Source organism: Melopsittacus undulatus, chromosome 4, assembly GCF_012275295.1.
Source record: "Melopsittacus undulatus isolate bMelUnd1 chromosome 4, bMelUnd1.mat.Z, whole genome shotgun sequence".
Taxonomy (NCBI): domain Eukaryota; kingdom Metazoa; phylum Chordata; class Aves; order Psittaciformes; family Psittaculidae; genus Melopsittacus; species Melopsittacus undulatus.
In genome coordinates, this window is record NC_047530.1 from 5,031,687 (window position 1) to 5,057,260 (window position 25,574).

The following is a 25,574-nucleotide window of genomic DNA, read 5'->3' on the forward strand; positions in this document are numbered from 1 at the left end:
TCCATGGTGACTCACACACTTCACCTGACCTGCGACTGAACTGCTCTTTCCTCCCCACTGTGGGAAGGGGTTTCCATCTATTTGTGCCCTGGAATATCACAGTGGCTCTTGATGCAAACTTGCTCTGCTGCTGCATCCCGGAGGAGAAAGGCTGTGGTTTCCTGGGTGCTCATTCTCTCCTCCCTCCCTTCATTCTCTTTCAGAACATGAGTGAGAACTTGAAGGACTGTTTGATCCAGACCCAGGCTTCCTTAGGGGAGATGGTGACAATAAAAACAGAGGCCTGCTCTCCGCGCCGGGACCAGGAGTATGGACAACCTTGGTACGTGGCTGAGCTTCATTCCCATGTACTCTAACCCCTTTCTCTCTACCTCCACCCCCCTGAGCTTAAAGTTGGTTGTGAGGGATATACTTGAACTTCTCAAAGTTATTAAAACCCTCCCATGTGAAGCTGGAAAAGACCTTTAAGATAATTGAGTCCAACCGTTACCCTAGCACTGCCAAGGCCACCACTAACCCATGGCACTGAGGGCCTCATCAACACAGTGTGTCAACACTTCCAGGGACAGTGATTCCACCATAGCCATGGACAGCCTGTTCCAGTGCCTGACTGCCATTCCATGAAGGAATTTGTCCTGATATCCATGCCTGGAGGTTCTGTAGCTGAAGCCAGTAGATGCTGTAGTCTGAGCCTTAAAGCCGTCTCAGGTACCAGCTTTTGGCAGGTTGGACAGCAAGTGGAGTCATTTCTCTGCTGTAGGTGTCAGGGCTAAAAGAGTTGATCAGGCCCCATTGCCTCTGCTCTTCTCTTTGTTCAGTCCCAGCATCTTCGTTGGTTAATGTCATCTTTCTCCTGTTCCCTCCCCAGCTCTGGAAGGCCTGACCCACAGTCCATGGAGGTGGAACCCAAGAAACTGAAAGGGAAACGGGATTTGATCATGACCAAGAGCTTTCAGCAGGTGGATTTCTGGTGTAAGTGTCTTGTGAGTGAGGGGAAAAGCAATGCTGCCACTTGCATAGGCTTTGGTCATTCCTAGTCGATGCCCTGCTGTTTTGGGGTGAGAAGCAGGGGACAAAAAAACTGAGGCAAATGTGTATGCTCCCCAGCACATTTGCTAGGAAGTTATTGCACAAAAGCAGTTTGTCTGTCATGGGGCTCTGCAGCAGTAGGGAGGTGAGTGGAAAGTGTGCTAGAAACGTGAAAATACACATAGGGGAAACTCCAGGAGCCTGAAAAACCCAAAGGCTTGGATTCAGAAACTGTTTTCCCCATATTCTGGGAAACAAAGTTGGTTGCAGTTACATTGGCATACCTACAGAATACCAAACTGTAGGCCTGAGTCCCTGTCCGGACACAGGGCAAGTACCTGGGGCTGCTGTCTCTCTCCCAAGCACTGAGTAAAGGCTGTATGATGAGGGTATTTGTTTTCAGGGTTGTTTGGTTTAGTTCCCCTCTGGTGTGTAGGGAATCAAACCCTTTGCCATGAGGACATCCAGGGATGTGCAGGGAGCCCTCAACCTCTGTCTGTGCAGATTGTGGTGGCACCTTTCCCTGTGTGTAGCTGTTGGTGGTGAATCTGTGTAGGATACCAGGGCTCATGCAGGCACAGGCATTGGTTGGGCAGGCGTGGGTTGGGACAGAGCCCTTGTTGAGAGTTGTGTGGTGAAACCAGTGAGCTGTTGGTGAAGTGTCCGCATGGAGGCCAGGCTTTGGGAAAGGGGCTTAGAAGGCTGGAGAGAGCTGAGCCACACTGGCCTTAGTACTGTGTGTCCTGTGAGCTGCATGAGCCTATACAGACATCACATCTGCCCAACCTAACTCCTGTCCCCTCACACCCACAGTCTGTGAGTCCTGCCAGGAGTACTTTGTGGATGAATGCCCGAACCATGGCCCCCCAGTGTTCGTGTCTGACACCCCAGTGCCTGTTGGCATCCCTGACCGGGCAGCGCTGACCATCCCGCCTGGAATGGAGGTGGTGAAAGAGCCCAATGGGGAGAACGACGTGCGCTGTATGAATGAGGTGATCCCCAAAGGGCACATCTTCGGGCCGTACGAGGGGCAGATGTCCAGCCAGGACAAGTCTGCAGGATTCTTCTCATGGCTGGTGAGTGACTTGTCTCCCCAATGAAGTGATGCCCCAGCCATTCAGCTCAGAGCTGGGGGACTTGTGGAGCCGAATCTTAGCCTTCTTCCCCCACCTCTGAAGATGCTGACCCACAGTAGGCAAACATCTACTGCCATAATTATTAGCAGCTTAAGGGTATAGACAGTGAAAGGAGATCAGATTCCATGGCACCACGTTCATGGCTGTAGGAAGCAGAGTTTGCTTCTTCTTGCCCCCTGGCCATGTTTTCCATCCCCATTCAACCCCTGGGGCTCCTCCAGTACCTTTTCCTGCTCTGGTCATTTCTTTGAGGATAGAGAAAGGACTGTATCTAGAGATTGCAGAGCTCTCTCATGGACGTGCAGCACTCTTTCTGAGCAGAGTAGGTCATCCAAGAGGCCAGGAGAGAGGAGATCCTGTCCATCAGGAAGTGATCTATATGCAGACTCCAGCACCAAACCCCATAATTTTTCCCCCAGTACTACAGGCTTTGCTTATCTCTTAGATAGAGATATCACTAGATGGACAGGTATTTATTAGGAGATGCAGGACTTGAGTTATAGGTGGGAAAATAATTGAGAGCTGCTGCTCTGAACTGCTGCTCATGCTTCTCTGTCTGTAAAATAAAGTGTGTCTCAGCCCTGTGCTGAAAGGGGAGTTAATCTCCTATATCTGAGGACTGTTAGCAGTTTTGTCAGCTGCATTCATAGTTCTGTATTACATTTGTGTGTAGGAGATGCCTCTTAGTTCTGAGTAGCCTCCACACACATACCCAGGGCAACAGCCTGTAGTACCAGGATGGCTGAGATTCATGTCCTGACTTAAGGCAGGAGCTGAAGCAGTGATTTGCAAGTAATATACTTTCTGTCTGGACCAGCTAGTTGACATACTCCATCTGTTCTCTTGTTTCACAGATCGTTGATAAGAACAACCGCTACAAATCCATCGATGGGACAGATGAAACCAAAGCAAACTGGATGAGGTGAGTCCAGTTGTCTTCTGCCTTCCCTTTTAGGGTTTTGTCTTCCAGAGAGAGGCCATCGAACACACTCCTTGTTTTGTGTGACAGAAAACCAAACCAAAATGCCACTACCCCTTCTGTAAAGGGTGTGCTTGTGCTCTTCCAGTGTTTATTGTCATGAGAATCCTTTGGAGGCACATCAGTGACAGGGACTAAAACAAGGATGTGTGTCTGGAGGATGGCTGTTTTCTGGAATGAGGACAAGTGATAAAGATGATCCTATTTGTCCACTCTTTCAAACGCTGACAGGTCTCACTCCATTGGTTTTGGTTCTTTTAACTTTTAGTTCAGATATTTGCAAAATGCTTTACATTACCCCCAGGGTACCATTTGATTCTGTTTGGGGCTTTTTGTCCTTTCCCATTTGATGGACATTGGAAAAGGTGCTTTTCTTGTTTTCTTTCTGGCTTCTCTTGAAACAATTGTCAGTGGTGGCTGTCATGGGTAGTGGCAGCTTTATTGTGTTAGGAGAGATGTGGAGTGAGTTGCCTCAGCTCTGAATGCAGAAATGCTGCCTTGTTCTTGCACTCCCTCTGCTGACTCAGCAGAGCAGAACCCAAATACCAGTCAGTGGGGCTGGCTCTGGTTTAACTGCAGCAGTAAGGGAACATGTTTAACCACAATGGAGTGCTTCAGGTATTGTCATGTACCTGCAAAGGATGTAGGTCACTCTTGCAGCCTCCCGAGACAGAGGCAGAGCACTGAAGTGCCTCCCATGTATATGGTGCATCACCAGGATGGAGTATTGTGCACTGAAGCCTGTCCAACATTCAGAGCAGTCCTTATTCAGGGGTGAATTTTGGAAGTGGCTGCTGTCAAGAAGGCATTTCACACAAGAGTAAAGCAGTGTGGGAATTAAGTGGTTTGTTGGCCTGGATGTCTAGGATTTTCAGTTGGGGTTTAGGAAAGAGAGAGGGTGAAGTGCAGGTGGATGCAAGCCTGACCTCACTGATAAATGTGGTTGCACCACTTCTGCTCCATGTGAGCGTTCACGTGGATAGCAGCAGTTCTGACCACTACCTTCACAAAGTTCAGCAAAGAATCTCATTTTTCTGTAATAATTCCAGCTGTTTCATTACTGAATGAGAGAAAATGCTAGACCTGGGTTGAGGCTGGAGTTGTCACCCTGAAAACAGGCAGTGGTACAGTGAACAGATAGGTTTGGGGGCATTGAAACTAAATGGTCCTAAGGTCCTTTCCAAGCCTAAGTATTCTATGATTCTGTGATTCTATGTATCTTGAAGTAAAGAATACAAAGTTCAAAAATCAGAGTGAGATTTTTCTGCTTGGATCTGGATCTCTATGTGATCTGGATGGTAAAGAAGCCAGTGGAAACATGGTCTTGGAAAGGAAAAATCCAGTGATAAACTCTTCTTCTTGCTGCCATGAACATAAGTTGGATGTCTTTATTTAAATGGGCACTACTCCTGGTCCCAGCACAAAAGAACAGAGTGTTCTTCTCTAAACTGGTGTTTGCCATGGTTAGGTCTCAGGATGAGTGTGGTCTGGGCCATTCTGTACAACCTGGAAAAGCAAGGAGGTTATGGCTTTGTGGAGAGGGAATGTTTGCAGCTCTTCTGGGAAAGGATGTATCAGTCTTACTGATCTTCCTGTTTTCACTCTTGAAAATTGCTTCTAATAGCAGTATAATGTAGAATCTGACAGATGGAGATAGTGGTCCTCAAGAAGCCTTGGTTTTGTTTGCAACCAGCTTTCAAACAGAGGTGTGCTGGATACCCTGTGTTAGGACATTTGTCATGGAGGTTACCCACAGAAACCACACTGCCAGGATGCTGTAGACAGCACTCTTTTTGTTTTTCAGATGGTGCTCTTTGCCATCACTCACAGATGGAGTGCTTTGCAAAGCAGATCTACTCACCCTCTGGGTAGGTGGGTATGGCAAGGGGAGGGCAGCTTGGGCTGACTCCTCTCTCTTCTTGTAGATCTGGCTATTGGTTTTGTTGTTTGACTACCACATCTGAGTCCATTTTCATGTTCCTGCTGAGAACAGTGTGTACTCTGCAGCACTTGATGGTTTCATTTCAAGTGGCTGTTCCAGGGCAGTGGATGACAGGGAGTAAGGAGCACAGAGCACAGCAGATGGCATGGCAATGGGAACATCCTCTTGCCCTTTCCCTTGTCACTCAGTCAGTTAACACAAACTCCTGATGCTGGGAGCATGTTCTCCTAAGCTGGCTTTGGCACAAGATAATGCACCCTTCTTCTCTGTGTTGAGTAATGTGTTTCCAATACTTTATGAAACTCCCTGGCTTTGACCTGCAGGGATGTGTGCAAACATCTTCCTCTGGTTTTCTGGGGAATCAGGATGACCAGTTACTATGGATTGCAGCAAACCTCAAACGAATTTGATGCTTGCTTGGACACAGACCATAAACTGCTGCTTATGGGAGTTCTTGGGGCTTCTGAAGGACTCTGTAGAATCAGCCTGGTTGTTCCTGGTTATTTCTGAGGAATTTCTGTTATTCAGTTGTTGAGACCTTTAAAAAATAATGGATCAGACCAAAGATGAAAGTTAATTAAGAAAGTCCAGTTTTCATCCCTCTGAGTATCTGTCGTTTCCTTGCTGAAGTGCTTCATGTGTGGAGTTTCCAGGCTAGTTGGGGCATTTATAGTCTGTATCCCTTCTTCCATGTGAATCCCTGAGTTCTCAGGCTGTTGGCACAGTTCAAATGCATCCGTTCCCTCAGCCCGTGGGGAAAGGGCTATTGCAAGGCTTCCTCACTTCCTTCTCCTTTGCCTTCCTTTCTGCCCCTTTCTCCTCCAAATGCAGTAACAAAAGAGGTTACGGAGAGCAAGGCTGTTCTGTAGGTTTTCCTGTATCTCTTTATAGTGGAGATGTCTGTGATTTGATCTTCATACAATAATAGAGCTTGGAAGGGAGCTTTGGTCAGGTGCTCCAACTGCCTGCTCAGAGCAGGATAAGTAGATCCTTTAAGCTGTTGGTTTGACTTTAGAGGACCTTTTAAAAGTCAGGGTTACAATGTCTGCCCATGTGTTCAAGGGCAGTTAAAGCCACCAGCCTCTGCACAAGTCACGTTGTTGAACTTCATAAACTGTCCTCTGTTACCTTGCAGCAAGGGGAGTAAATGTTCTTATCCATTACTGAAGTTTATGCAGATCAAAGGGATCCTAAAGTACTGCAGCACTGTGATCCCTGTTAAAAACCTACTGGAGAGCCCTGGAAAAAGTATCATACTTGTTTCTTAGAAGCCAGGAGAATTGGAGTCTGTCAATGTCTTCATGGGGTGATCAGTAAGTGTTCCCTGTCCTTGTAGTCACAACCTCACATGTGTTTTTAAAGGAATAGCTGAGCTGTCTTGCACTTGCATACTGACCTGGGCTGAGGTGTGAATTCACAACCTCACAGCTTGATAAAACCCACACAGCATCTCCAGAGAGATGCTTCCAGGTATCAGTGACTGCTCCTAGGGACATTCTGCATGCTAGAGGAAATGCTTGAGGGGAAAAGATCTCTCTGCCAGTAATATTGTCTGCATTTTTATAAGGAGGAGGTTAATGTGCCTGTTGGGAACCTCACCTTAATTGAATTTGTAATTAAAACTGGCCAGAACTCATTACTCTTTGCATGGTGAATTAGCTATTAGAATACTTAAGTTCTCTTAAATCATTTTGACCCAACTCATGCTGGAGTAAATGAGTGGAAACCCTCAAATCTAAATATCCAGGTCTACCACTCATTGTCCTATGTGCATTTAATGGAATGCCCTGTGTGGGAAGAGCAAAAAGGGCTCTAATTCCCCATGGGGGCAGCTTTGCTGCTGAGCAACCATAGGTTCAGCTTAGAAGAGGGGGTTCTTGACCAGATCTGGAGAGACTTGGGTTGTGCAAGCTCATCCCTCCCACCCAGGGGCACTTGGCAAATGCAGTTACTCCTTTTCACCAGAGCAGCTTGTCAGTGGAGGTGTGTTTCCACCACATGGAGGCACTGATGATACTCTGGTTGTAGGTACCATGGAGAATATACACGAAGCCCAGTTTTGCTGAATGTGATAAAAATCAAACTTTGCTCAATGTTCTTTGTGGCCTTTTGCCTCCTTCCAGGGTTCAGGTTGGGAGAACTCCTTTTTGCTTTTTATTATCCCCTTGAGGTCAGTGTAGCAAGTGCTTTGCTGGCTCTCCATCATTTCATTACCTGGCTCTCCATCATTTCATTACCATCTTCTCTCTGTAAATGAAGCTCCACCAACAGTATCTCAGGGATGCATTTACATTTGTTCTGGCAAAATGCATCTGTGTGCTTAGCTCCCAGCCGAGATCTGAGCAGTGTTTCCTACTGTTTTTCCAGCTTTAACCAAGGTTAACAGCTTCTGACACTTATCCCAGTGGAGGGCAGCAGTGTCAGTCAGATTCATTAAGCAGCAGTGTGACAGCACTAAGGAGAAACCAGAATGATATCTGACAAGGGGCACTTTGCCTTTCTGTAGGTTCTTAGTCTGCAGCCCACAAGCACATGAGTGCATCCCAATCCTTCTCCTGGGTCACAGCAGTGCTGGGAGGCACCTATGTCTGAGGCGATACCAGCAGGGCCATCACAAATGTGGGACAAGTGGGAAAAATGCCATGGCCTTTGCTTATACCAACCTTTCAGGAAGTATTTTGGGGTGGCTAGAGCCTGCCTGTGAGAGACAGGGTGTTCAGCTGAGATTTTGGGATTAAAGGTAATTTAAGATAACATAGTAATAGCAAAGATGCTATCACTATTACATAGCATCTTTAGTTTTATTTAATTTGGGACCATAAGCAGAAAGAAAGCTAACACATAGGGAAGCCAGTAGGTTTTCCCTCCCATGGTGTCGCTTCAGAGTTACAGTTGTTAGGTGTCCCAACCATTAAGATGTCTTATTTCTTGTATGTTACATCTTAATATCCCTTTTAAACATTGCCTTTCTAGGCTTGTGGTGACAGCTTGTGGAGGCACTTCATATTAACACTGAAGCCCTCTACCTCAGATGACCAAAGAGGTGGTAAATGGGCAGTGCCAGCCTGGCAGTGTTCAAGGCTAGGCTGGACAGAGTCTTGGGTGCCATGGTTTAGTGTGAGGTGTCCCTGCCCGTGGCAGGGGGGTTGGAACTGGATGATCTTAAGGTCCTTTCCAGCTGAAACCATTCTATGATTCTATGAATGTTGTGTTCTCCTCCATAACTCGATGCTGATGTACTTTCCTAGCTGAGAACTTCCTTTTAACGTATTAAGAACTACGTGATGTGAGGACTGAAAAGACCGACCTCTTTCAAAATAGTTCCCAACATCCCTGCTTTCAGTTGTGTTAAGATGTATTAAAGCAAGTCTTTTCTAATGTATAGCACTAGAATAACCATGTTGGCATTTATTTCTCTCTGCTATCATTCAAGTCAAGACATACACTTAAGTTTTCCCAGCAGTTCTGCTCCTCTGTGGCATCTGCTCTCTTCCATGCTGTTCTCCGTGCTCATACACAGCATTGGCCAGGGTGTCATTATTCCGCTGTCTGCGGTCCCACCTTGTTTATGTACTGGATGTTCACATAGTCTGTTTTCTCCTTCTCTGTTGAATAGATCTGCCACTGCCTTTCTTCCCCTAGTAAAAAGCTCCAGTTAGGACTAGTGTTCTGTTTAAGTTTCCTTTGACTGTGGCTGGAAGAGTTAACACCCTCCCCCTTTGGACAGAAGTGCCTCTTCTCAGGATGCTGCCTCCTCTTCTCAATGGGCTGAGGCTACGAGTTGTTGATTTGAAGCACTGCAAACTGGGTGCAGGGTCCTGCCAGCACCAGTGACAACAAAGCCTAGCCAGGAAAAACAAGTGGGTGGCCTCATTCCTTTTGAGAACAATGGGAAATGACAACCATTTCTGGGTGGAACAAGGGTTTGCAGTGGAGTGGATGAATGCTGGATGTGCCGTACTGCTGGTGCTGAAGAAGAGACTTTTCCTTAGGAGAAGCAAGTAGCAGAAACAGCCCCTCAGTCTAGTAGGAATCTCCCTTCCCTGTAAAACATCCCAGTTTGATGTAGCTCCTACATGATATCCTGCAAGTTTCAACAGAAAGGGTGATGTAAAAGTTTCCATTGCATGTTGTGCCAGGCAGAACAATAGGATACGCTTCAGGCCCCTACATTTCCTCAAGAGCTCATTTCTGAGCAATGTCACCTTAGAAGCTAATTCACCACCATGGTTGTGACTTCTCATGCTTATTCCTGAGCACAAAGTGCAGCAGGTGATGTGAGGATGTGCTGAAATCCTCACAACTGAGCCAGAGCATCAAAGTGTATGATTTCATTGTAACTGTAAAGCTGAGGAGGCTCCTTTTACACTATAGTGTTGCTTGGTGTTTTTTTCCTTAAGCTTGGGAATTGCTTCTTAAATCATGTGCCCTTTCCTGGTGCAAGTGAGGAAAACTGAGAGGTTGTTGCAGGTTGTGGGGGGAGCTGGATCCCACCTAACTCCTCTGCCCCAGTGCTGCACTGGCCAAGTGATTGGCTGCAGGGGGATGCTTTGCGCTGATTTCCTTTTACCCAATTGTGCTTTATGGGATGTTCAACCCAAGGAACATGGCTGAACGAAAGAGGAAGCCCAAGTTTTCCAAGGAAGAACTGGACATTCTGGTCACTGAGGTGACCCGAAATGAAGCCATGCTGTTTGGGAGGGAGACAATGCGTCTATCCCATGCTGACAGGGACAAGATCTGGGAAAGCATAGCCAGGCAGATCACATCAGTCAGCCAGGTGCCCAGGTCTGTGAAAGATATTAAACACAGATGGGACGACATGAAGAGAAGGACCAAGGACAAACTGGCCTTCATGCAGAGGTCCCTGTCCAGCCCTGGCAGCACGGGGCGGCCCTCGGCCATCGTCCTGACTGCCCACGAGAGAGCCATCGAGTCCACACTGCATTCGACACGCCAGAGGCACGGCTTCCGGAGAGCGGATCTGGACGTGGTTGACAGCCCGTCAACAAGCTGTAAGTATCACTGCCTTAACACCTCTTTGTCTTATGCTTGCATATCTCAGTGTGACACCACAGGAGCGCTGTGTGGTTTGGGTTGCCTTGTCAAGCTAGGTCCTTACTGCTGAGTTTGGTTTCAAGACAACCTGCTCTGGTGGGACGTTGAGATGGATTGAGGGAAAGCTGTTTCCAAGTTAAAATCATCTTTATCTAGTCCTTTTCCATGCTTTCTTCTAAGAGTAGATGCTGTTCAGATTCCACTTGCTTAATGGGTCATAAGTCTGAACTAATCTTACAAGTGAGGGAACATCTGTAGTTGAAGTGCAACTACCTCCAGTTCATGAAGAAGTGTTTGTAAAGGATTAGGAGTTCTTCATCTTGCATGCACCCCAATAAAACAGCAATGCTGTCAAGCTGAGAATCATGTGCCAGTTACTAATGGATCACTGCATGGTAACTATCTTCCAGGAGGGCTTTTGAGGGGGCTCAGTGCTCTTTGGTGTTGATGCTCTGAGGCCTGGCCACTAATGATTTCTCACTAGGGTTCTGAAGATTAAGTGCAAGTGCTGTGAAATAGGTAGATGATGACTCTCTTCTTCCTGGCCCTGCCTTCCAAGTTAATCTTCTTATACCACAGCTCTCAGACACCTTCCAGTGCTGAACCACAACCTGCTTTCTGCAGGTTCTTTCCCCACTTGCATACATACGGTTGTCTTGCGTGGAGGTACAGCTCAGAGGTGGTCTCTGAGCTTCTAGGGGTAACAAAGGAGAGAAAGAGGAGATAACTTCTTGGGAAGTGAACCAACTAACACTTCATGGGTGGCACTGTCCTACCACATTAGGTCTTATATCTGAAGTAATGTTAATGGGAAAGAAGGACAAAAGTCTTCAAGAACAAAGTGGGACTTCATGATTCTTTGCATCTATCTTGGAAGCCAGTTGTACTATTTCAGAGGTAAAATGAATGCAGCTTGTACAAGGAGGTAGTGGGCAGTTGCAACAAGTGAAGTATTGTTTCTTCTTACTTTTTGCCTGTACCTGTGAACTGGCACATCATTAGACTAATGAGAACTTCCCCATGGTGTTTTGCTTTGGGTTTGGTTTTGCATCAAGTATACTTGCCCTATTAATACAGGGTTTTGCTGCTGCTGTACCTGACTGCCTGGTTATCCCAGTGATGCCAAGCCACATAGTGGCTTTGCAGTTCAGACTTCACGAGCAGCTGATATTATGTCTATGCTTTGCTCAGAGGATGTAAGAAATTACATGGGAGCAGGGATTTGACATGAGGAACCAAATGTGTCAGGGTGTTCAGAGACTGGACCAAAGACCAAGAGTCTTTGTCCCTCCAAAATGTTCTAGCTGCTTATGGTTTTGGGGAAGGGATTCATTGCTACTGTCTGAAATGGATTTATGTTCTAGTAATGAACAATGCTATGTACAGGCTACCTTGGCAGCTTGGATTCCTCCTCTATTGACTGGGTTCGCCTGCTCTTGAGGCCTCTTATGGTTAAGCTTGTCACACAGATGCTAATGTTGCAGCACGTGCATGCTGAGTTATGCATCAGGAGCTACAGGCTTGTCTCAACTGGCACACTGGGGGGTGGAGGGAAAAACTCGTTTTCCCATGTGCTTTGAGATACCATGAAACAGAAGTCAGAGCTGTGAGAGATTCACATCAATAATCCATGCTTTCTCTTCTGTTCAAGCTGATGAAGATGAAGAGATGCCAGGCACTTCTCAGGGACACTGCTTCTCATCGCTGCAGAGGGCCAGTGCAGGAGCCAACCAGCCCTCCAGGCCCTCCTTTCTCCACACTTCATCCTCCTCGGAGCAGTCAGAAGCCACCAGGCAAAGGCAGGAGCTGCACTGTCCATCCCCACACACCACCTCGTCCTGCAGACCCCCGCGCTCCTGCACAAAGAGCCCTCCCCTCTCCAGCTTCGACCGTCAGCTTCTCCATTCCCACATGCAGCAAACAGAGCTGTTCAGGCAGTTCTGCCAGGAGCTGGTGGCTGTTCACAGGGACATGGCAGACAGCATGCATGTCATCGCTCAGAGCATGGCTGACCTCACCAGCCAGGTTGGCCAGTTGTGCCAGACCCTGTCAGAAATCCGTGATGGGGTCCAGGCTTTCCATAGGATGCAGGATCCTAGTGTCGTGCAGGGCTCTCCTCCTCAAGCAGCTTGCTCAAAACAGCCCCCTGAGCCCAGTGCAGAGTCTAACCAAAACACCCCAAAACAGACCCCTCCTGCACGGATTACCAGGTCACGGAAGAGAAAATGCCATCTTTAGTTTGCATCATATAAAGTAAAGAAGGGTGCCCCTTCCTCGAGCTGCTGCATGTTCATGTGGCCTCTCCATCTGTATCAGTACTCTGTGGGGAAGGTCAGCAGCTACCCCAGCCAGTCCATCCCCCTGCTAGCTAACAGCAGTATGAATTGTGGCAGCTGAATAGTAGGGCTGGCCCTCTGCAATGGCAAAGAGGAATCCGTAATCTTATAGAGCTTGGAATGTAGGACATCATTCTATTCATAGATATTAGGAGTTTTTGCTGGGCTCCCTATGCTTTGAATGCTCTATAAACTAAGAGATACAATAGGAATCATTGTCTTGATCTCTTCTTGTGCCTGTGAAATGTTATTTACTGAGACAGTGTATTACAGAGCTCTCTTTACAAGCAACCAACAAATATGCCCTACTACTGCCTTCCCATCATCTTCCTGCAAATTATTATGTGTAGTGTGCAGAGTCACATCCTTATGGCTCTAGAGACTCTTACTGTCATTATTACCAGCAGGAATGGATAATCCAGGGCTTACTGTGATTTAGGAATAGGTTTGGGGAGAAAGATATAAAGCAGAGCTTGTGCAAGGAAGGGAAGGAAACACAATGCTGAGGCCAGAAGGACAGGTCTGAGCACTGTGTGGTTTTAGATTGCTCAGAAGGGCTGCAATGGCATGTGCCTGGATCCTGCAGTGCCACATACACTTCCATCAGAGAGTTTAACCTTTGTCTGCTCCAGTCTAAAACCCCTACCTGCAGTTACTTATAATGTGACAGCATTTAAAGGTAATTGTACCGTATTATTTCCTTGCATGTTCAAGCAAGGAACTTCCTTGCATGTACAAGCTTCAGTTTTGAACCACCTTGCCCTCCCCAGAATGTGAGAGACTGCACAGAAACAAGGAAGGATGTAGGGCCTTCTTCTGACCTTGGGAACAGGTTGGTTCTGTATGGCTGTAATTCTGTCAACTTTAGTACAGTTACTTTGCACTTAGTGTTACTTAGGGTGGGATCTGTACTTCCTTCTCCTCTCATGAAGAGTTTACAAGCTAAATTCACAGCTGCATAGGTAAAAGTCTTAGATGTGCTGGTTTTGTACTTCTTGCTTTCCCAATACAGCTGCAAGGAAGAACTGTGTTACAACATTAGAATTGCATTAGTGCTGCATGAGGTTCCCATGTATAGCCCCAGTTCTGAAACTAGGCTTGAATAATGCCATCTCAGGTGGTGAGAATGTGGCACCTTTTTACATGATCTGTCTTCTCTTTGATTTGCACATCTGCACCTTCCATCCCTGCAAAACAAAAATGGACTATTAGTTGATCCTATTCTGTTCTATTACCATGATATGGTCCAGCAGGGAAAAGCTCCAAGTTAGCACAGTTAGCATTCTGCTGCTCGCCAGGCTGTCCTGTTGTATATGGTGGGTTGCAGGCAGTGTGAATTCCCATCTCAGGGCCATGTCTGGGCTATAGACGAGGCCAAAACGTTGTATAAACTTCAGCAGGTATTGAACATAGGCAGTGCAGAGTAGCAGAAGAATGGCTTTATGTGGTCTTGAAGGATCTTCCTGAATCTGTCTGGGCTGTCTCAGAAGTATAGTGCACTAGCTTGTCTCCTGGGAAGTTCACTGGATGTCTGCTGTGTCAGGCATTCCTGCTTGTCCCTTTTTAGTTGTTCTGTAATCATGATTCAAGTAATTTATTTTTAGTGGTGTGCTCAAGGAAGCAAAGGTCTGGCAAGGAGAAAAACCTGTGCTTTCTGAGGAATGACCTGCACTGGTTTCATGCAGAGGACATTCCTCATAGTGCTGGTACCAGACCAGGGAAGTACTTGCTCACCTTCCTCAGAGGATGTTGTTTTACTTCTGTTATGTGTATTCTGTAAAGTCACAGTCTCCCTTCAGCTGAAGGGAAGATTGGGAAAGGTGGTAGAAATGGATCTAATTTATGAATCGCAAAGAACTGAAATAAGAACCATGGTATATTTTAAAGGCTGAGTCCATAGAGTGCTGCTGCTATATATTAAAAGTAGTATTTTATATTTTTATAATACCTGGTCCCTGCTGACGTTCTCCCATGGATGCACTGTGATAGGATAAGCTCCTTGCATGTTGTCCAGGGGGATCCCTTCCAGGAACCCTCAGGTCTGCAGAGGAGGAGACTCCCATAGGTGCTGGGCACTGGAGGGAGCTGGTGGTGTTGCTGCCATCAGTTTACCCACACAGACATGTTCAGACAGAGCATCCTGGTGCAGGATGCGCAGCCTTCCATCCAAACCCCCAAAGGCTGGGCTCTGGTCAGGAGAAAGGACCTTGTGCTGTGACCTGCCTGATGTCTTCCCCCAGTTTCCTCTGTGGACTATTACAGATTGGCCCAGCTCTGGGGACATATCTCCTGCCCTGTGTAGACCCCTCAGTGGAGTGGCTTGTCTGTACTGGCTTGCAAAGGATGCTTCCTCTTGCACCCATCTTGTTAACTGACTGTTGAAGTAAGTGCCTGTGTCAAAGCAAACTGCTGTGCTCAATCCCAGTATCTCCATGTCTTGTACATGCTGAAAAAGAATTATCTCTTTCAAAGTATTTTTGTTAAGAATGCAATAAATATATAACACTTTTACCACAGTTGCCGAGTCGTTTGTTTCTCTCCTGTAAGATCTGCCTGAGCTGGTGATAAGCCTGTTACACATGCTGGGGTCTCCTGGAGGTGCCTGGGGTAGGGTTTGTGGGTATGGCACCTCATGGCATCTGCCTGGGCTTGAGGCACCTCTCATGTGGCATCTCCTGCCCTGCTTCTGCTTTAGGAAAGGCCAGTGAATGGCCTTTTCCCTGTGGTGCTCAGCCATGGCAGAGCATCAGTGGAGCACCACCAGGGCCAAGCCAGAGGGTGAGCAACACGGGGGCATGGGGTAGGCATGGGGCAGATCCTGCATGGGGAGGAGCTGGGTGGGCAGGAGCCTGAGCTTCCTCATTACCTTGATGTTTTCCTGGGCATGCTCACTGGGCCATCCCAAACCCTGGCAATTGGGTGTCCTGAGTGTGCTGCTGACTGGGGAGGCTATGGGAAAGGTGACCCTGAACAGGAGGGCTCTGTGCCTCCAATAGCCATGGGGTAGATCTAAGCCCCAGTAGCTGCAAATGGGTCATTAATGGTCTCCATTGATGCAGTGGCTGGTCCTGAGTAGCCTGGGCAAGAATCTGTGGTGTTCTTGAGCCTGGCTGAGGGACTGAGCATGAAGTGACCTATTCGTAGCTGTCAGCTGTGCTTCCTGCAGGAGCAGCTCTGGGTGGCTGGGTCTGCTCCATCAGTGATCCGGATCCCATTCCTCCTCCATCATGGTCCAAGGGAAACTCACTACACAAGCAGAGCCATGCCTGTCTGTGTGCAGTACTTGTGTCCTGGGCATCTAAACTAAGGGAGCCATCCTGCCTCTATGCAGCCCGAGTGTTTGGCACCGGGAAGGGACTGGCTGCTTCCCAGGAAGGTTGCTGAGGGTGTGAGCATTGCGGTCTTGGAAAGATGTGTCAATGAAGGCAGGTCCTGTGCTCTGCTCTCAGCAGCAGTCTGTGTCCCTGCCTTGCCAAGCAGGCTGCTCTTTAATGTGACTTCCTCCATCCTCAGCCTGTGGTATGCAGACCTTAGGCCAGCAGGTGAATTTGGGTTTAATGCAGTCCTTTATAACCTGTGTCATTTGTGCCTCTGTGGTCACCAGAGCAGCACTGGTTTCATTTATGCGGATGATCTCATCCCTCTTTATGTTACCTCGGGGAAGTATCACAGTTGTAAAGCTTCCTCTCAAGGAGTGTAAAGCAGTTACCAGCTGCCAGAAGCAGTCAAGAAACATGTTTGTGACTGGATTATTCCACTACTCTCTGCTAAGGGCTTCCTACATGCCTCCTGGTGAAATCAGCAGCACTCCCAGCTCCCTGATGCTCCAGGATGTGTCCGGAGCTGCGGGATGCAGCAGCAAAGCTGAAAGGCACTCCTCAGGCAGAAACCTGGAGGCACAAAGAGAGCAGTGAATGGGAAAAGCATGCTCATTCTTAATCCAATACTTCATCATTAAAGTGAGCCCTGGTGGGAGCAGTTACAGTTAACCATGCTCTGCCCTTCCCATGAAGAGCTGTGTTTTAGAGTATTCTGTACATCTCACTGTCACATGCGCTTTGATGGGGATGCACCAGGACATCCTGCCACTGCCCATTGAATTCAGTGCCACTGACTGTGGGAATGTGAGCCCTGAATATTGCACTAAGGAGCTGTGAGCCACCTCAGGGTGATAAGTGTTCAAGGCCAGGTTGGACAGAGCCTTGGGTGATTTGGTCTAGTGTGAGGCATCCCTGCCCATGGCAGGGGGGTTGGAACTGGATGAACTTAAGGTCCGTTCCCACCTAAGCCATTCTGTGATTTGATTCTACAATAAATCTGTGCAGGTGACCAGGCTTCTTTGCAGGGGCAGCTTTATCTTGTCATTGCTCTGTTTGGGCAGTGGGATGCAGAACAGTTGCAAGGTTTCTCTTTAGCTGATAGAAGCATCCTGGCATTCTGCTTGGACCAGGGAGAGCATCCTCTAGGATTTCCTGTGCTGTGGGACACCAGGCTGAGCCCAGCAAGTTGCTGTATCTCAGGGGTTGTACTGTCAGGCATCTCTGAATGCCTGGTGCACCTATTGTAGTGATGGCTAACACTCAGAAGTGACAGCCCAGCAGCGCTTGCTATGTGCTCTTGCAGGACCTCCTTCCCACTGCACTGCTCCAGGCCTCATTTCCTGCTCAGACACACACAACCTGGTGGTTTAAAAGTGCCTTTTGTGCTCAGAAGTAAACAAGGATTAACGAAAGCCAATGTTGGGGTGATTTTGGCACTGCCAGAGCCTGCTGCTTGGGTAATGACTGAAGATTGCAGAGCATCCTGCATCATTCACATTAGGAAAAATACAGCTGATTGTAGGCACATGCACCCTTGCTGAACATTAAAACCAGAATGGGTGGTCTGAGACACTGCAGACTTGTTTTGAGTGTTTTGTGGGAAGCTTCACCACGTTTGTGACCTTATGTGTTAGTGGGCTCATGTGCAGGTGGGCTTGTGTCTTCTGTGTGTGCATGCACATAGCTGGAGAAGGGGAGAGTGTCTGGATTTCTTAAGCCAAAGACATTCCTGTGAGCTATAAGAGAATGTTTGGGCAAGGACTTGTAGCAGCAGATGTCAGAGGAGCCATGTGCCACTTGCCTTCATTAATGTTACTGCAGCAGGGAGTATATATAATGCATGTGTAATAATAATAATAGAGTAATAGAAGCAAATGGAATAAGAGAAGAAAAAGCTTTTAGCTGTGAACTGTTCAGATCTGCTTGTAAATGCAATGATGGTGCCTCCTGGTTCTGGGTGGGTGTTAAGAGCTCGTGTTGGTAGCAGCTGGAACCAGTCTTACCAAGCCTCTTTAATGTTCTCTGACAGGAACACAAGGACTATGTGAGCAAATGATGTGATCCTAGCTATAGATGCATCTTAGCAAGTGAACAGAAGGCCGGTTGCTTGGAGTGTGAATTAATACATTTCTGCTGAGCTGAAATCTTACTGGTTTAAATCAGGATGATAGATCCCATGCCCAGAAGGCAATCTTCCTGTCAGCACTACAAAGAGATGCCCAATGTAGTGCTGGGTTTTCCACTTGCAGGACTGATTGTACTCTTCTGTCCCACTCTGCTGAATGCCCCAGTGCAAAAAATTCCAGTTCTGGCATGTCCTTGGTTTCCTTTTGGACAACCAGTGAATACCCCTGTGCACATTAGGTGTCCATGTTTCTGTCCTGAGTATCTCAATTCTGCTTGTCCAAGAGGAGAGAAGCAAGGAAATCTGGTGTCTACTAAAAAGAGAGATGGTGTTTTGGGAAAAGAGCCTGGCTGAGGGAAACTGCCATATTCCAGATGTTCCTGAGAGCAAGGGAGGAGTCGCTGGGGTGTGAAGTGGTAGTGAGGAGTCAAAAAGTCCTTGTTTCCATCACCAGGCAAAGCTATTTCTGCCTGTAAGATTCTGCCCTTACTGGCAGATGCTCCTTCAGGTTGGATGTACATTGTTGTCATCCCTTCCCCAGCAGAAATGGACCCATTGGCTTAGTGTTCCCTGAATGTTCGTGCTTGTTGTCCTGTATCTGGCAATTTGCACACCATTACTTATGATTCCATGCTTTCCAGTCTGGCTTTGTTGATGGCTCTCTATGAAGGTCATTCTGGCTCCATCATGGTTGTTATTCTGGTGCAAGGGGAGGGCACAGGAGAGAGCTTTGTGCTTCACACCCAGCTTGTCATTTGGCTTCCAGGTACGTGATCATCTCCCGGGAGGAGAGAGAGCAGAACCTGATGGCCTTCCAGCACAGCGAGAGGATTTACTTCCGTGCCTGCCGTGACATCTGCCCTGGGGAGAAGCTGCGGGTCTGGTACAGTGAGGATTACATGAAGAGGCTGCACTGTATGTCCCAGGAGACCATCAACAGGAACCTCACAAGTGGTGAGTCCTTTCCTTTCCACCCTTCTCCCTGCATCCCCTTGGGCTGAGACGTTGTTGGACCACGTGTGATGGGTGAAATAGGTGATGCACAGGCTAGGTGAGGAGAGCTGTATTTCTAGACACAGAGCAACTCTAGGTGAGAGTCACCAGTTATGCATGGCATGGACAGATGGGTGGATGGATGGATGGATGGATGGATGGGTGGATGGATGGATGGATGGATGGGTAGGTATACAAGAAGAATCAGATAAACACTGTCATGGACATCACGAAAGAGATTTGTGCTATGTTGTGTCATGTCATGTGTTGTGTAGTGTCATGTCATGTGTGTGCAAGAGCCTGAAGCAAAGCCCAGGGATCACAGAGCATCTCTAACACAAGACTTTCCAGCCTGAAAATTGCCAGGCTGGAGATCCTACAGACAGCATTAGGTTTTTCCTCTAAACATGCTGCTTCCTCTGGCTCCTTGAGTAGCCTGTTTGGGGGGACTTCATCTGGTTTTGTGTGCATAAGAAAGAGAGATCTCCTTGGTGTGTTTGTATGTCCATTTTCCTCGCTTAATTTATCTCCTCTTTCTTCAGAGAGATAATTTGGGATCAGCGCGACATCAGCTAGAGACTCCTTAGTCTCACAACCTTAGAGTGCGTGTACAACATACAGGAGGCTTTGTTCTTGTCACACTGATTCCTCCCTGGATAAAAGTTGTTCTTATCTTAAGGAGTAGCCGTTCTGGAACAAACCCAGCGGTCCTTTAGGTCAGTGTAATGTCAGCAATATAGGAAGCTTTAGAGGAAGGCAAAAACTCTTAATGCCTCTCTTCATCTATATAGTGCTGATACCTGAAGTTAATTAAGGGCATTTCTTTCCAGGCCTACCCACAGAATGGCAGGGCCTCAGAGGAGCAGCCACACTAAATATAACTTTCTAATTAAGATTTCCATGTATATTATTGCACAGCTGCTGTTGCTGCCTTGACTTGGTAAAAGGTGTCTCCTCTTTAATCATGGGGTGGACAAGATGTCCTGACAAAGCTGGTTATCCTCTCTCACCTTAGAGTTATTATGCACTTGCAGTGTCACATCTTGATGGCTATACTTGGGCAAGTCCCACTTCTGAATTAACATTGGTGTGAATGTGGCTTTTTCTATGTTGATGAACATCACTGAGTGATTAGATCCAGGCTGCAGTGACTTAGCTGCACAACATGCACGCGTTAGTGGTCCAGATGGCTTAGTACTTAGTACGGCAAGAGAAGGACTGTGCCCTTGGAGCAGCTGCTCTGGATGGTCACCAAGGCTCCTGCCCATGCCACATAGTCATGGTTTGTCATGGTGTTGTGGTTTGAAATGGTCATTCACAGCCTGCTCTGTGCTACAAGTGCAGTGAAGATCTTCTCACCAGGACCCGCCGTACCACACACTCAGGTAGAAACCTACATGGCCATGGAGAATATTCTAGGAGCATCCTGCGTCATGTTGGGCTAGGCCTGCATTCAAAAAAGCAGCACAGGGATGTTGTTAAACGGAGCATCACTTGGGCCATTGCTAGACTTGCAAGAGACGTCACCAACTCAGCTGGAAGGGCACTGGGAGGTGATCAGGGAGCAGCACCAGAACCTCTTGAGTCACTTTCTATTGAACAGACTTCAAATCCCCTGCAGATGAGCCCGTGCGTGAAGTGTCACACTTTAAACTCAAAAGGTTTTGTTTCTGTTGGCAGTTTCTGACCTGCCTTGCCAATGGAGTTGAGAACAGTAATGGGAGGGATCACCTTGTGATTTATAGCTTTTCCGTAGGGCTGAACCACTTGGGTGGTTGGGGGAAAAAATTGCTGGGGAACAAGAACCCATTCTCTAAACCCCTACCTCTGCCAGCGGTTGTTTAGTCTATAACAGGGAAAATACCAAGACTCAAATACCAATACTCAAGGCTCAAAAGCTTTGCCCATAGAAATCCTCATCAATGTGTTGAAAATGAGATCTGTTGTTACGGATTCAGTCCAGAAGAGGCTGGGGTTGCCAGCCAGCATCCAAACCCAATGCAAAATCCCTGCCTTTTGGGCCAGCCCTTTTTACAGTGCCTTACTCTAACTGTTTCAAGTCTTGCATCTTTTCTGCATTCATAGCATTGCTCTCCTTAGAGAGGGAATGGTAGCTTTTGCTCCGTAACAATTATGAAAGCATGAATACACTTTAAAAGCAAACAAAACCAAAAATCAGCATAAAGCAGCGTCTTGTTTGGGAAGCCATCAATGCTTGAAGTTATTTACAAGATAGAAGAATGATGGAAATTGAGCCAAACCTATCGTCTTTTGAATTTCCAGGTAAGGAAATCTGGCTATTCCATTTATTTTAAGCAATTAATAATTTGTATGAGGTTGCTTTTATTTTATTTTCATTTTATCACTGAATGGCCACGCTCTTAGACTCCACTGATGCCCCATCCTTGGAGGGCATTCACCCATTGTAGCTCAGTTGACAATGAGTACCTTTGGGGTTTAAGAGTGCAGGTTGTTTTTTACTCCTTTACCTTTGCATTTCTGGAGCAGCCTCCAAACTGAACTAGAGTAAAGGGGCTTGCAAACTTTGTGCCATGGTTGTCATGAAATGGTCCAAATCTCTCGCTGCACTGCTGTACACTTGATACCTTTTACCAAGTCAAAACAGGCATAGGTCTTCCAGCCAGCCAAAATAGTGCTTGGGCTCTGAGCGTTAGGTTCCACTGTGATCAGTCATTCACCTCGTAGTCCTCTTCCAGCGCAGGTTGGTTACACCTTTAGGTTAAACGAGCTGCCTGTAGTTGCTCTTCTCTTTAAAGTGTGTGGGTTCTACTCTGCTGTGGCTACCCAAAACTGTCTCTGTTTTTGCAGACGTGCCCATTAGCAGGGCTCCTTCCTCTCGCAAGCCTTGGTTTCCACTGGGTTGTGTCAGTTCCCTGGTTTGGAACGCAACGTGCAGACCTGCAGGGATTCAGCCTGCCTTTTTGTTCTATTTTCTGTTTGAGTTTTAGATTGAGGGATGTTGCTGGGTTCCTGGTGATAATCCCCACCCCTCGCTTTCCTTTCTAGGAGACAAAAGGTTACAGAGGGAAAAGTTGGAAAAGAACATGGAGAACCAAGAGGACACGAAGGGGCCACTCCAGCTCGCCTCCTTAAAGCAAGGGAAGAGCCCCTACAAGCGCAGCTGTGAGGAGGGAGAATCCCACCCCCAAACGAAGAAGAAAAAGATTGACCTCATCTTCAAAGATGTCCTGGAGGCTTCTTTGGAGTCTGCCAAATTCGAAGAGAACCAGTTAGTAACAAGTACACCACTTGCCATCAGAAAAGCATCTAAATACCAAGCTGAAGACATCTTTGAGCGGTGTGGCAGTGCCATGCAGCACGGCTCCCTGGGCCTCAGCAGAAACCGGAGCGAGGGGGAATGGAAGGTCCCTCATGGTTCCTCTTTCAGCTCCGCCAAAGAGATGGGAATCCTTGAAGATGAGGAAGAAGAGCCTTTGTCATTCAAAGCAGACAGCCCAACGGAGCTGTCACTGGCCTCTGCACAAGGCAACTCCCATGAAATCCCCACCACCTCCTTCTGCCCCAACTGCATCCGTCTGAAGAAGAAGATCCGGGAGCTGCAGGCTGAGTTAGACATGCTGAGATCTGGGAAGTTACCTGAGCCACCCGTGTTACCGCCCCAGGTACCCGAGCTCCAAGAATTCTCAGACCCCACAGGTAAGCCTTGCCGAGTAACAGCGTTCTCCAAACCCTGCCTAAGGACAGTAGTGAGATGCCTGTGTGCTGTGTACTCATCTAAAGCATTTTTGCCCTGAGTATTCAGGTGAACATGTTGGTTCCGCTGTCAGGTTTTGTGACCGGGTGGGCCAGGAGCTGTTGCTGTGGGCACAGTGGAAAACACTGTCTTGGGAAAGACTCTGTATGACAACTTGCTCTTTGTTGCCATTGTAATGGATAATGCACTGCCAATAAAAAAGACATTCCATTGCAGCCAGTTTGTTTGCTGTATTTTTGATGCCTTCTCTTCCAGCGGAAGCCCCTCTGCAGTGCCTCAAGGGCTAGCAAACAAGTCTGAATGACTGTGGTAACACTGAAATGTGTGCTCTTTGTGTATGAAATGATGTCCCGCTGTGCCCCTTGTTGGAAAGCCCTCTCTGTTTCTCCATTGCCTTAACAGAACCATGTGTCCCTTTCTGAAGATACATTTCATTTCCTTCAGGAATGTGTTGTTGAGCGGCCAGGAACCTTCACCAAAGGGAATATGTGGGTCATACCATGTATTGTGCAAGTGGCCAGGATGTAGTGTTCTTTCTTGCTGTGGCATGTTGGGACAAAGTTCCTGTGCAGAAAGATTGATTTGTTTTCCCTTCAGAGCCATGATTCAAATTCTACCTGTAGTGCACTGTGGGAGCAGGAGAGGGCAGGTTGTGGCCACCTCATCAGGCAATGCTCTGCTGTCACCAGTAGGATGCTTCTTTAGCTCAGCAACTTTATAAATACCTTTTCTGTTTGTTTTTGTTCTTGTTACAGCTTCAGAAAGCATCATCTCTGTTCCCACCATCATGGAGGACGATGACCAAGAGGTAGATTCTGCTGATGAATCAGTTTCCAATGACATGATTGCTGCTACAGATGAGCCTTCCAAGATGTCTTCTGCGACAGGCCGGAGGATACGGCGGTTCAAGCAAGAGTGGCTTAAAAAGTTCTGGTTTCTGCGGTACTCCCCAACACTGAATGAAATGTGGTGCCACGTCTGCAGGCAGTACACAGTGCAATCCTCTCGGACTTCAGCCTTCATCATTGGCTCAAAGCAGTTCAAGATACACACAATAAAGCTTCACAGCCAGAGCAACCTCCACAAGAAGTGCCTGCAGCTTTACAAGCTCAGGATGCACCCGGAGAAGACAGAAGAGATGTGCCGGAACATGACCCTCCTCTTCAATACAGCCTACCACTTGGCCCTGGAGGGAAGGCCCTACTATGACTTTCGGCCTCTGGCAGAACTGCTGAGGAAGTGTGAGCTCAAGGTGGTGGATCAGTACATGAATGAGGGAGACTGCCAAATCTTAATCCATCACATCGCCCGTGCCCTTCGAGAAGACCTCGTTGAACGCATCCGACAGTCTCCCTTCCTCAGCATCATCCTAGACGGGCAGAGTGATGACTTGCTTGCAGACACCGTGGCAGTGTATGTGCAGTACACAAGCAGCGATGGGCCTCCAGCAACAGAATTCCTGTCTCTTCAGGAACTGGGCTTTTCTACAACAGACAGTTACCTCCAAGCATTAGACAGGGCTTTTTCCAGCCTTGGAATACAATTGCAGGATGAGAAGCCAACTATTGGCTTGGGAGTCGATGGTGCTAACATTACCGCTAGCCTGAGAGCCAACTTGTTCATGACAATCAGAAAGACTTTGCCCTGGCTTCTCTGCCTGCCCTTTATGGTACATAGGCCCCACTTGGAAATTTTGGATGCAATCAGTGGGAAAGAACTGCCGTGCCTGGAGGAGCTGGAAAACAATTTGAAGCAGCTGCTCAGTTTCTATCGTTACTCTCCCCGACTCATGTGTGAGTTGAGGGTCACTGCAGCCACTCTGTGTGAGGAGACCGAGTTCTTGGGGGACATTAGAGCAGTGAAGTGGATCATCGGGGAGCAGAATGTGCTCAATGCTCTAATCAAGGATTACCTTGAGGTTGTGGCCCATCTCAAAGATGTCAGCGGCCAGACCCAAAGAGCGGATGCTTCTGCTATTGCCTTGGCCCTCCTGCAGTTCCTGATGGACTACCAGTCGATTAAACTCATCTACTTCCTACTGGATGTGATTGCTGTGCTTTCACGCCTCGCCTACGTCTTCCAAGGGGAATACCTTCTTGTGTCGCAGGTGGATGATAAGATAGAGGAGGCCATCCAAGAAATCAGCCGGCTTGCGGACTCACCCGGGGAATACTTACAGGAGTTTGAGGAAAACTTCCGTGAAAGCTTTAATGGCATTGCTGTGAAAAACCTCCGGGTGGCTGAAGCCAAATTCCAGTCGATCCGAGAAAAGATCTGCCAGAAGACCCAGGTGATCCTAGCCCAAAGGTTCGATTCCCGTAGCCGGACATTTGTGAAGGCCTGTCAGGTATTTGACCTTGCAGCTTGGCCCAGAAGCACTGATGAGCTCATGAGCTATGGGAAGGAGGATATGGTACAGATATTTGAACACCTGGAGACGGTCCCATCCTTTTCCAGAGAGGTTTGCCGAGAGGGGATGGACACCCGCGGGAGTCTGCTGATGGAGTGGCGAGAACTCAAGGTGGATTATTATACCAAAAATGGTTTTAAAGACTTGCTCAGTCACATTTGTAAATACAAACAGAGATTCCCCCTCCTCAATAAAATAGTTCAGATCCTCAAAGTCCTTCCCACCTCATCGGCCTGCTGTGAGAAGGGGCGCGCTGCCCTGCAGAGAGTGCGCAAAAACAACCGCTCCCGGCTCACGCTGGAGCAGCTCAGTGATCTTCTGACCATTGCCGTTAATGGGCCGCCCATTGCCAACTTCGATTGCAAAAGGGCACTAGATAGTTGGTTCGAGGAGAAGTCGGGCAATAGCTACGCTCTGTCAGCTGAAATGCTGAGCAGGATGTCGTCCCTTGATCAGAAGCCGATGTTGCAGAGCATGGACCACGGCTCTGAGTTTTACCCCGATATTTAG

The 25,574-nt window shown here is 47.6% G+C and overlaps 2 protein-coding genes across 2 annotated transcripts; both read left to right on the top strand.

Moving 5' to 3' along the window:
• The first annotated feature begins 206 nt into the window (after positions 1–206).
• On the top strand, positions 207–25,574 carry LOC101877191 (zinc finger protein 862). The gene is made up of 7 exons (XM_005154192.2): positions 207–322; positions 869–972; positions 1,843–2,105; positions 3,020–3,087; positions 18,692–18,879; positions 21,946–22,596; positions 23,410–25,574. Exons 1-7 carry the CDS (start codon positions 207–209, stop codon positions 25,572–25,574), a joined length of 3,555 nt encoding a protein of 1,184 aa, XP_005154249.2.
• Positions 9,675–13,178, top strand: PRDM11 (PR/SET domain 11). Its single transcript, XM_013130321.3, has 2 exons — positions 9,675–10,101; positions 11,796–13,178. The coding sequence occupies exons 1-2, from the start codon at positions 9,675–9,677 to the stop codon at positions 12,380–12,382; spliced, it is 1,014 nt and encodes a 337-aa protein (XP_012985775.2). The 3' UTR covers positions 12,383–13,178.

What these genes read in the sequence shown, in the direction of transcription:
- LOC101877191 (XM_005154192.2), top strand. Translation starts at nt 207, where the DNA reads ATGAGTGAGAACTTGAAGGACTGTTTGATCCAGACCCAGGCTTCCTTA. An exon ending in CAGGAGTATGGACAACCTTG is followed by an intron (nt 323 to 868) that starts GTACGTGGCTGA and finishes TTCCCTCCCCAG; the next exon opens with CTCTGGAAGGCCTGACCCAC. An exon ending in CAGGATTCTTCTCATGGCTG is followed by an intron (nt 2,106 to 3,019) that starts GTGAGTGACTTG and finishes CTTGTTTCACAG; the next exon opens with ATCGTTGATAAGAACAACCG.
- PRDM11 (XM_013130321.3), top strand. Translation starts at nt 9,675, where the DNA reads ATGTTCAACCCAAGGAACATGGCTGAACGAAAGAGGAAGCCCAAGTTT. An exon ending in TGACAGCCCGTCAACAAGCT is followed by an intron (nt 10,102 to 11,795) that starts GTAAGTATCACT and finishes CTTCTGTTCAAG; the next exon opens with CTGATGAAGATGAAGAGATG.